The sequence below is a fragment of the Mastomys coucha genome, unplaced genomic scaffold, assembly GCF_008632895.1.
Source record: "Mastomys coucha isolate ucsf_1 unplaced genomic scaffold, UCSF_Mcou_1 pScaffold12, whole genome shotgun sequence".
Classification (NCBI taxonomy): Eukaryota; Metazoa; Chordata; class Mammalia; order Rodentia; family Muridae; genus Mastomys; species Mastomys coucha.
This window is the reverse complement of record NW_022196894.1, coordinates 36221430-36233128: the sequence shown is the minus strand read 5'-3', so window position 1 is coordinate 36233128 and position 11699 is coordinate 36221430. Positions and strand designations below refer to the sequence as shown.

At 45.7% G+C, this 11699-nt stretch overlaps 2 protein-coding genes across 2 annotated transcripts in view; both read left to right on the top strand.

Moving 5' to 3' along the window:
- The window catches only part of Maats1 (MYCBP associated and testis expressed 1), a 42732-nt gene extending 35466 nt beyond the window's left edge, over positions 1-7266 (top strand). The window contains exons 14-17 of the mRNA XM_031363855.1: positions 254-475; positions 2540-2688; positions 3210-3301; positions 6736-7266. Coding sequence (XP_031219715.1) covers positions 254-475; positions 2540-2688; positions 3210-3301; positions 6736-6944 — 672 coding nt within the window. The 3' untranslated portion in view covers positions 6945-7266. The remainder of the gene's footprint in view (positions 1-253; positions 476-2539; positions 2689-3209; positions 3302-6735) is intronic.
- Positions 7267-10303: 3037 nt separating this feature from the next.
- Positions 10304-11699, top strand: part of Nr1i2 (nuclear receptor subfamily 1 group I member 2) — a 45317-nt gene continuing 43921 nt past the window's right edge. The window contains exon 1 of the mRNA XM_031364689.1: positions 10304-10579. The gene's annotated coding sequence lies outside the window, so the exon portion shown is untranslated. The remainder of the gene's footprint in view (positions 10580-11699) is intronic.

Here is an 11699-nt window from a genome sequence, read left to right as displayed (position 1 = left end):
AAAAAAAAAAAAAAAAGTTTTACAAGGTCCTCTTTGTAACAGGGCTGTAATCCATCAGGGCAATCTGCTTCCTCAGATTTAAGTTTGTATTACATTGTCCAATACGTGCCTCGGGTGGGGCAATTGGGCATAGCATTTCCGGTTAAGGCTGTTCTGACCATACATAACCTTGCTTGGTCATTTTCAGTCATCCGACACGTAATGGCCACCATTCTGAGTGGAGCCTATCCTTAAAGTCTTTGTTGTTTTTTAGTTGTCAGTGGTTGAAAACCACTTGGGTGACCTGGAAGGAAGAGTGCTGGCGGATATGTTCGACTTTCTGTCCAAAGAGCTGGTGAGGCTGCAGGAGGAGAGGAGGATCCATGCCTTCGCCATGCTGGCTGAGCGCCAACGGCGCATGCGGGAGGCAGAAGAGAGTGGTCGGCGCCAGGTGGAGCAAAGGCGTCTGAAGCAAGAGGACCAGATATTCAAGGAGGCAAGCGTGGGCAGCAGGGCGGATGTAAGCTCTCCAGAGGGAGCCAGATGTGACCAAAGACATCCCATACTGCGATTTCTCTGGAAACCATACAGACATTTCATGACATAAAATGGGATTTGTGTGTTTTGGTTTTCACTTGATTTAGCCAATATGCAGTTTCTACTCTAAGTTAGGAAGTGAGGAGGCACTGTGGGTAAACACAGACACAGCCCTCCTCTCCTGCAACTTAAATGACATAGATCATGTATGTAGTTCTAGGATTCAAAATTCCTTGAAGGAAGCAAGTGAGGCCATGAACTAGGTCCTCTTTAAGGAGTTGAGGCCAGAGGCAGACACGGAGAGTTGAAGAATGGTGACTAGCCTATGGCTACCCAAGCTTGGGTTATGCAACCCAAGGCCGTAGCTCCTCTTTTCTGACGTAGGTAATGGAGCGAATGATGAGCTCAGGGACAGGAATATAATCAAGACTATAACTGAAATCTAGTTTGAGATGGCCGAGTGGGAAAGGCAGAAATTTCCGTGATGTCTAGGAAGGACACAAGAGTTAAGAAGGTATTTGGGCCTGATTTAAGGGCCATTTATATGCAAGTACATATGTCATTTTATGTATATATTCACATATACATACATATACATATACATGGTCCATATTAAACCTGCCTCATCTCTATTATATGACTCAGCTATGTCCTATGTCTCTGTAGCTTGCTTCCTGAATAAATGCTGAGCTTCATGGGAGCAAGCACACTATGCATTCACCTTGTGCTTTCTTCAATATCAGCATATGCCCCGCACATATTTGACATTCAACAAGTATCTTGGTTGATAACATATTGAACTACCACCAAGATGCTAACATCAGGAAGGCGAGGGGTTCGAGGTTGATATTGGGGTTGAGGGGACATGAAGAATAAGTATCACACACTTAGGTTGCCTTGATGGGCCCACTAAGAAATAGGTCTTCTCTCAGATTTAAAGAAATACTTAGACATAAACATGGTTTTGCCTCTAGAGACTCACGATTTGTTGAGACATATGCATTCGTGCAAAATACATATATACAAAGGTTAATAGTTGATGCTCATGATACTTTGTGTGTGAGAGAGAGAGAGAGAGAGAAAGAGAGAGAGAAAGAGAGAGAGAGAAGCTAATTGGTTTTGCCTGAGATTACATAATTAGCAAAAGTCTAAAGCTAAGGAAGGGCCATCATGACAGTGGAAATGGGCTGTGATCGGTCGGGAAGGATCAGTGCCTTCTCAGGCACTAGCAGCAACTCTATGGATGCTGAGTTATTTCTAACTCACCATACTGTACATGCGTGTGTCTGCATACCCAAAAAATCTTCTGAATTCTATTTCATGATTTCAAGAAATCTCCCAAAAAAAAAAAAAAAAAGAAATTAAGAGCCATCATGACAATTCAGCAAACCCATGAGTGACCTGGGCTCCTTCTGGCCTCCTGCTCTGCAGCCTCTAAATGCTTGTGGCAAGAAGCTGACTACTGTCATGAAAGGGTTTGTGTCCATGAAATAAAACATTAAAAGACAAGGGCAAAGGAAGCCACATCTTTCTCCTTAAGAAGTTTCCGAGAAGTCGAGTAGATCACCTCCGTACACCTTCTCTTGGTCAGACTCTTGGTCATGTGGACCTGACTGGATCCTACAAGTGCTAGTCCCTGGGTACCTGTTCACCTAGCTGAAATCCAGAGATTCTCTTATTTAAGAGGAAAGACAGAAAGGGTGTTAGGAAATATTCCCTAGCCTCTGCTACTGTTAGATAGTTTGGCAAAGTCACAGTACTGATGACAACCAGGGTCCAAACCAGGCTATCGATTTGAAGCGGTCATCTTTCCATCTGTGTATGGATCTGTGGTCCTGAGATGGTCTAAATGGGTTGGGCTGCCTAGAAAGCACAGGCACGGTGGTTGAGAAACAGACGGAACTGGTGACTTAACGAAAGCAACATGTAGACTGTGAGATCATCAAGCAACGCCTATGTAGCTTTTGTCTCATTTACAAGAGAAGTTCCCACGTACTATTTTTTTTTTTTTTAATTTTTGCAGGTGATTAAAGTTCACCAAAGTACGGTAACCTCCTACCTGGAAGACATCATACTGAACACTGAGGAGAGAACTGCAGAGGAACAAGCTAGAGAAGAAATTGAGAAGATCGCTGAGGAGATCAACGACATCGCTTATGAAATGGAGAAACGGTATGCATGGTGAGGTGATGGAGATAGATGACACTGGAGCCACTGTTATTCAGATGTGCTCTTTCAGGCACTTGAGGCCCCACCAGCAATCTGTAAGCCATGCTTTGACATCTATGGCTTCTCTAACATAACTGTGCTGGAATGCAGCGTGCCGTACCCTTCCTGGTAGGAGCCTTAGGGATTGAATTCCTCGTTTTTCCTCCATCCTTGGGCTTATTTCCATCCCCTGCATCATTACAGTGCCCATAAAAGCAAAGTGGATTGTATGCGTTTGACATTATTAGGATGTAACCCTAAGGTTTTAGACTTCTACGAACTTGCTCATTTTTTACCATGCGCTTAATAGCAGGCTAGATACAGTCAGATTCTTATTTTTTAAGGCACTCAAACAAGCTCGCCAGGAATGTACTTTTTCAGATCGCAGCCCACTCGGGTCTCAGTGCCCATCAGCTGCTCGGCAGGGAAACAGCGAGCTCATTCGTTTATCTGCTCCTTTGCTTGTCTTTGTTCTTGTTTGCCAGCCGAACATTCCTTCAGTCAGAGGAGATTGTTGCTGAGCTGGTTTACAGTTTTCTCATCCCAGAGGTACAAAAAGACTTTGTCAAAGAAAAAGGTAAGTCCCCGCCCCCGACTCCACCGACTCCCCCAAAGGCTCTCTTCCAGTCTCAGGGCTGTATCTCCAAACAAAGGTGTGGGGTTTCTGAAGAAGCCCTGGGTTCTGGCTACAGAGCTTGTTCAGCTCTTGGCTGCAGAGTCTCACCACCTCCAGCAGAGGCAGGATTGGCTCCAGAATGGTTAAGAGCACATACTGCTCTTCCCGAGGACCTGAGTTCGATTCCCAGCATCCATATCAGGTGGCTTACAACTGCCTATGATCCCAGCTCCAGGGGCATCTGACACATCTGACCTCTATGGGCACTAGTATCCACTCATGTGGGTGCTCCCCCTCCACCACCACACACACTCCCACATACATGTAATTAAACTAATAAAATTAAAATTTAAAAAGAAAAAGATTCTCCTGGAATCCTCAAACTGTTGCAGCCAGGTCTGATCTCAGGGAGGGATGTCATCAGCACAGGACTACAGACAGTTAACCACAAGCCTTTAGCTTGCAGAAACTCCTGGAGAAATCAAAGCAGGAAAGTACAAAGCAGAAAAAGATTTGCTTCATTAGGGACAAAGGGCTAGTGGACTCTAATGCATTATGCTGATATTTCTCCTACACATGGTAGTATAATTTTAAAGCAGCTACCTTCTAGCACCCAACATTTCAACGTTTCCAGTGTCCATCTGTAAATTCTGAGTTTACTGTAGTCAGTATATTTACACACTTCCCGGCCACGACCCTGAGATTCCCAGCAGCGTAAGTGTCGGCAAGCAGAATGTTCATGTTTTCTGTTTTCACGAATTCTACCTGATTGCCACACAGACAACTGCTGTGCTGTTGCCACTGGGATATTAGTGTCTGCAGAGATAGGTTAAACACTCAGATCAATATATATATATACACACACCATAATGTGTTCTGTTATATGGAATAATATATGTCATAGTGGAAAGGGCCACTGTTTTCAAGATCCTTGAGAATACAGCATCCCTTCCTTTTTCCGGGTCCAAAGTTGGGTCAGCCTACTTCAGAGCCATCTTTCCTGAGGGAATTGAAAGAGATGGGATGAAAAATGGGCTTAATATTTACCAGACTGAAATTCCCTCCCAACAGCTAGAGCAGAAGGCCCAATTTTGGTTCCCAGCACCCAGGTTGGGTGGCTCACAACCACCTGTAACTCCATCTCTCGGGGATTTGACACTTCTGGCTTTTGAGGTCACCTGCATTTATGAGCAGGTAGCTACAACATATACATATGAAAATTTAGAAGATGAAATAATTAAGAAAAAAAAAGTCTTTCTCAAATCTCCTTGAGGGCCTAAGGAGAAAGATTTGGAGGGGGATATTGAATGTCGGGGACCTAGAGGGAAATGTCAGTGTGTGGGTGCGCGGGTGTGTGGGTCCTCAGCCTTTTCATGTAATGCTGATTTCTTTATATTTTATGTTTGGTTCCTTCTATATCTATACAGAGAGTGAACACTTGGAACTTTTGCTTCTCTTTTCTTCTCTTCTTGTCTCGTCTCATCTCGCTTCTCCTCTCCTCTCCTCTCCTCTCCTCCCTTCTCTCTCCTTCTCTCTCTCTATAAGACAGGGGCTCTCTATGTAGCTGTCCTGGAACTCCCAATGTAGACCAGGCTGGTTTCAACCTCACCAAGATCCACCTGTCTGTGCCTCCTGGGATTAAGAGTGTGTACCACCACACCTGACTTTCTTTCTCCTTTTCAAGTAAGAGAACTGTGTGTTTTACACACATGCTTTACCCAAGTCTAAGACATATTTATAGGCGGTTTGAAATGATCTTATATTTTAACAAAGATGCATTTTTATTTTCTCTGCCTTTTTATTATTCCTCTCTCTCTCTCTCTCTCTCCCCCCTCTCTGTCTCTTTCTCCCCCTCCCCCCGTGTGTCTGTGTCTGTGTGTCTGTGTGTATGTGTCTGTGTGTCTGTCTGTCTATCTACAGGAGCAAGAAGAAAGTATCAGGTCCTCCAGAGCTGAGGTTACAGGTGGCTGTGAGCTACCTACCTGACATGTGTGCAAGCCAGCAAACTTGGGTCCTGTGGTCTTTGCTGAATCTTCTCCCTAGCCCAGTTTTCTTACAGTGCATGCCAAGTTCAAGGCAGTACATTAAGCATTAGAAACTGCACATTATCTTAATCTCTCACGAGAGCTATCAGTATGTTCTCATTTCTGTAAAGCAAATTAGTGGTTGGGAACAAATGACTTGCAGAGTTGAGTGCTGACCAATGTGGCCTCGAAGCTTTTTCAGCCATATCACTGCGGAGTGGGGTGCTCCGCTATGTGAGTCTTCCTATGTAATGTTATCTATACCCGAAGAGTAAGGAACACATAGTACTTTTTAGTTTTCCTTTGCTGATAAGGTCTCATATATCACATAGCCCAGGCTGGTCCTGAATTTGCAATCTTCCTGCCTTAGCCTCTTAAGTGCCAGGCTTACAGGCATGTGCCACCATGCCCAGTCTACGATACATCTTACTATCCTTAACTAGCTAACTATATGGTTTAGAATAAATTATCTAATTAATTCCTTTGTGTTCATGCCCTTCTGAAAACGAGGCTGTTAATGATATTCCCTTTTACGGTTGTGGTTGAATTAAATCATCACCCACATGTCCATTGCTTAAAACCGTCTCTGACACTAAGGACAAACACAGATTGCTGACGTCACCATCATTATCGACAGGAACGCTTTGTCCTTCCCAAGGACTGCTGCACTTGCTGCTGTCTGTCTGTCCTGAGGCTTGGTAATACACGTTCCTAGGATTTGCACTCAGGACCGCCTTCTAAGCTCCCAGTCTTAAGTGTTTCCACCATCGGCAGTGAATCTGTTGCTTCCGGGCCGTGGTGAGGCAGAAAAAGGACAGAAGAGTGTGACTGCAGAAGTGTGTGCATCTTCCTGCTCTCTGAGAATGGGAAAGGAGTGGTCCAGATCCGAGATGTGCCCTTCAACAGCACACCAGAGCCTACTTCCTCCTGGTCCACACAACCAGGACTTAGCAATGGGTTCTTTGTTATTTGAGTTTTATTATCTTAAGAAAGCTTTTAAAATCCAAAACATCGCACACCAAAGTTAATCAGCTCCAAAGTCTATACAATCAATCCAAGGAACCCAAACCCATGTAAAGTTAGATTTGGCATTTGGATTAACTCTTTGGCAAAACTAGAACCTTGATAACCCGATTAACTCTTCATAGTGACCAATTTTAGATTTAAAAGATAACAGGTCTGCTTTACTTTTAAGAGTGTCCTTCTAAAACACACCGAAAGCCGTTTTTTAATTGAGTACAGTTAGCCCAAAGCAGAAAATGGGTGTCTTGGAAATTTACTATTTTCCCCCCTCACTCCTATCTTATGAACACTCACCGAGGGATGGTTTCAAGCAGGAAATTAAACAGTTCTCCTGTTGCTTTGGCACAGTGAGGAATGCACAGCGGAAACACATTATGGCGGCCCATGAGATCATTCACAGCAACACGGAACTTATGCTCCAGGAGCAAGTCTTTGAGGAACAGGAGGCAGAGGAGTTTATGCTAGAGCAGGCTGAGGCTGAGAGCCCAGGGGTGCCAACTATCTTCATCTCTGACTCATCAACTATAAGGCCTACTCAAGATGAGGGAGAAGGCTAGGTGAGTCTACCTTTCTACCTGGAAGGAAGTCCTGGAGAAGGAGAAGCAGCTCCACTCAGCCTTGGGCACTACTTCAACCGAGCGACATGAATGGACTGTTGTTAAAACAAAACAAAAACAAAAACGAAGCACTTTCACTAAAACTGGCTCACCTCATCTAGGTTAGGGTACCTATTGTTAAGTTTATTAGACAGTTAGAGTTGGGTCTATAGCAACTTAACTGTTGCAATCTAAAAAAATAAAGACTATAGGTTATTTTGGGGGAGGTCATTTTAGCCTATAACGCACCCCATCACAAATAAAGCATCATGGAATGTGTGGATGTTGTTTGTAAAGCTTTTTCTCAGAGGTGGACATGGTGTGCCCTGGAGCACCATGCTCCTTGTTAGCACAGACACAGCATGACGTAGAAACTGTCAGGTTCAACCGAATCGTCCGCAGTGCACTCCAGGGACTGGTGTTGGGCTCCACTAAATGTTCATATGCACAGAATTAGAGTAGTCCACATTTGGCACAGGCAGCAGGATATAAGACAGAACACGTCGGGTGAGTACAGGACCTGCCTGCTGTACAAGCTTTGCAACTCAGAAGTTAGAATCTCCTGTAATCATTTTGTTGGCATAGTTTCCAGAGGCCCCCAAATAGATTTCCCCACTTATAAAAGTTAGTGCACTGAGAGAGGCTTACAGCTGTGATTCCCCAGTGGGCACTAAGAGCATGTTTGCAAGTCTTCCCGGTACAGGTGCAGTTTACCCATCAGGGGCCATTTTTACCTTACGTAGTTAGTTGCTAGGTAACACAATTGACACATTGCATGGTATCTACCAGTAGAAGAGAGCTGGAGAGTCAGTCCATTGAGAGGAAAGTTCTGCATGACCCATGGGAGATATATACAATATTTGGCAATAAATAATAAAATTATAAAAGAAAAATGTTGACAGTAAGCCAAAGAGAACCAGAGAGAATCGGAAACAGTGCTAACAGACCTCCAGGGTCTGAATGGCACCTTTTTCCTAACAAAGTTTGCACAGAACACACTATAGAAGAGAAGGCAGGGTGCAGAGACAGGATTCCTCACGGGCAAGTGATCATGGTCAAAATACATTGCAAGTATTTATGAAAATGCCACAGTGGAGCCTGCCTTGTCCAGTGATGCACAGCCATTAGCAATTAACAATAATAGGAAACTACTCTTCACAAACACACCTGCCTGTTCCTGATTTTTCTAAGAGTCAAGAGAATGAATTGAAAATTTTAAAACTTACAAATCAGTATCACACACTATTAGATAAGTTGTGTTCTACTCCACCAGCTTTGAAGATAACTTTAAAAGGGGTTGTGGGGACGAAAAATGTATGTAATACGAATAGAAACCAGGCTATATAAGACTACAAGGGAAACTGAGCAAACCCGAGGGAGCAAGCCAGGGGGAACAAGCCAGGAGGAACAAGTCAGGGGGAGCCAGCCAGGGGGAGCCAGCCAGGAGGAGCCAGCCAGGGGGAGCCAGCCAGGAGAGCAAGCCAGGGGGAGCCAGCCAGGGAGAGCAAGCCAGGGGGAGCAAGCCAGGGAGAGCAAGCCAGGGGATGAAGCCAGTAAGCAGCATTCCTCCACTGATTCTGCCTCAAGTTCTTGCCTTGCTGGAGTTCTGACTTGATTTCCCTCAATGATGGATAGTGTCCCGGAAGAGTAAGTTAAATAAGCCTTTCCTCACCTAAGTTGCTTTTGGTCGTGGCTACTATCACAGCAACAGAAAGAAAAGTAGGGCATATGTCCTTCAAAAAGCCGCCAACAAAACAATAATAAAAAACAAAGTGGAGATTGTCCCTCTGAGTCTGCCCCATGGCACCTCTGTGCTCTGGAGGGCCTTGGAACACCCCGCCCCCTTCCTTTGGCTTCACCTGAACTTGCACCATTAGTGTGTCATGAATTTAGTTGGCTCTCTGAGTTTTCTTTTTTTGTTTGTTTATTTTTGGTTTTTTTCGGGACAGGGTTTCTCTGTGTAGCCCTGGCTGTCCTGGAACTCACCCTGTAGACCAGGCTGGCCTCGAACTCAGAAATCTGCCTGCCTCTGCCTCCCAAGTGCTGGGATTAAAGGCATGCACCATCACTGCCCAGCTTTCTTTCTTTCTTTTTTAATTAATGATTTTTGTTTATATTTGTGTTCTTATAAAATTTACCAAGGATGCTAACTACCTCTGCTTGCCCTGGTGGATGGTTCAGGAGCTCGGGGTTCTGGTTTCAGGGGAAGGAAGTTAGAGCAGAGGTCAGGGCTCGCGTTTCTCCTCCTTTCTAGCCATGCTCAGGAGTGACTCAGGCTCCGCTCTAGGCCACCAGTCTCAGGTTTTTAGTAACTACCACATACTGGGTATTTTAAACTGGCTTCCAAATGAAGCCCTACCCGGATAGATGTTGACCGAAGCCTGGCAGCCCCGCAGTCTTCTTATGCCATCTAGAGCTCGACACAGCATCTGCAGAGGAAGAGAGACCAGACAATCCCTCAGAAACGGAAGAGAACATTTCTTTCCTTTGGTAAGTTCCTAATTCGTCCTGGATTCCCTATCTCTGCTGTAAAGAACTTGCCATTTTTATAGGAGAGGTAAATAGAGACCTTTGTATGCTAGAAGAACCCCGAGAGATGATAAAAGCTGTAATAATTTACCGGTGACCTCAGGACTTCTGGCAAGGTGCCCTGCCTGAGCTGGAATCCTGCCCGTTCATCTCAGTACAAAAAAAGACCTGCTGCCAGTCTTGGAAATAAGTGTCCCTTTTTAGTCTTACCAGCCACTTAAGGCACTAGCCCCCAGGGCCCAAGGCATAGCACCCTGAAGATGTCCTACTACCCCAGAGCTTACTAGACAGGCTGCTCCTAGAAGGGTCTGAGAGAAGAAAAAGCTCTCAGACAGTTCCTGGTAGCTCTAGCCAGCTTTCTGCCCTGTGGTTGGAACTTCGAGGCCATACCTGTCTAGAAGCCATTTCCTCTGTCGCCCCTCCCATTCCTCCCTCTCTCACACATCAACAAGCCCGTGTCTTGTGTGTGGCCTTTTCTTTACTTACATGCAAAATACTGCTGTCCAGGAAGTTGGCTTAGGACAAAAAAGTGTTAGGAGCTATAGATTCAAAGACCCTTTACCTGTCTGGACAGATATTGGCCCAGAATTACTTAGAGCAAACATTTAAAACACACTTTCTCTTCCTTATATACTTTCCAGTGAAGACAACTATGAAAAAAAGGAAGGGTATATAACAAGAGTAAATACGGTAATCTGGTCATTGCTAGTTCAGGTGTTGGACTTGGGACTTGGGAGTGCCAACTGGGGCCTCTTACTACATTGGACCTGGGGTGTAATGTGGGCAAGAATAAGTATAGTTCCTATGCCTGTGGACGACATAGCCTAAGATTAGCCAAGGGGGAGAATGGTAGGCTAGACACTGCTCATTTGTCTAGCAGGACGGTCAGCCTCTCCCCAGGAGCCTGACCTTGGCCCACACAAAACACCAAAGACTTAAGCTGAGACCTCTGTGTGCAACCAAGCGGCCACGGCAGGTGTGCTGAGCTCTGGGCAGAGCTGTCCTTCCTGAATCTTCAAAGTGGACCCCAAGGGAGAAATCCAACAAAAGCAGTGGCCACCAACCAGGTATGATTTTTGCCTTCTTTCTCTTTCTGGGAGTCAGATGCCCTCTGCCTCTGTACAGAAGGTCTGGGGAGCACAAATGAGGTCGGAGGTCAGCAATGTGATGGAGTATGGAGGACGGTGACACCCCTTCCTCTCCTCTTCTCCCTGGATCATACAAAGCATGGAGACAGTTGTGGAGCCTATGTGCCCTGCTACCTGGCCTGCATTTGTGTTGCCAGGACACATCTCAACAGAAGCCTTGTGTGTGTGATATCAGGTGTAAGACAGGCAGCTGAGCCCCTCTGTGACAGAGCTGGAGTCCCTGACCTAGGCCAATACCACTGCTGAAGACCGTGAGAACCAGGAACTCTTAGCGCTGGCTCCTGGAGCTCCTCAGGTTAGTGCTGGCAGCCCCCAGGGAAAAAGACAAGCGGCAAGAAGGTCACAAGGCCGCACATCCCCATTAGCAGTGTCTCAGTACATACTGCATCTGTGTACAGCAGTTAGCTTTAGACTCCGTCAGAGCCATTCCTGTTATGTTCAGCACTCTATGTCCCATCTCTGCCCCACATAACAGCCTGAGGCGCAGACCAGAGACATGGCTTTAAGGCTCTTCCACATCCAAGAGCTACCTTTAGGAGACACCTTCAAGGCCACCAAACCTCCTCTCTGTGCTTCAGGTGTGGCATGGTCCCTTGCACGTACATGGCTGTTTTTCATTGCTGCTGGGAAGGCAAAGGGCCACCACACAGATGAAAGTGTCCTGGCTGGTTGTGTGTGCCAACTTGACACAGGCTGGAGTTATCACAGAGAAGGGAGCTTCTACTGGGGAAATGCCTCCAGCTCTAAGGCATTTTCTCAATTAGTGATCAAGGAGGTAGGGCCCCTTGTGGGTGGTACCATCCCTGGGCTGGAGGTCTTGGGCTCTATAAGAGAGCAGGCTGAGCAAGCCAGGGGAAGCCAGCCAGTAAGGAACATCTCTCCATGGCCTCTGCATCAGCTCCTGCTTCCTGACCTGCTTGAGTTCCAGTCCTGACTTCCTTTGGTGATGAACAGCAGTGTGGGAAGTGTAAGCTGAATAAACCCTTTCCTCCCCAACTTGCTTCTTGGTCATGATGTTTGTGCAGGAATAGAAACCCTG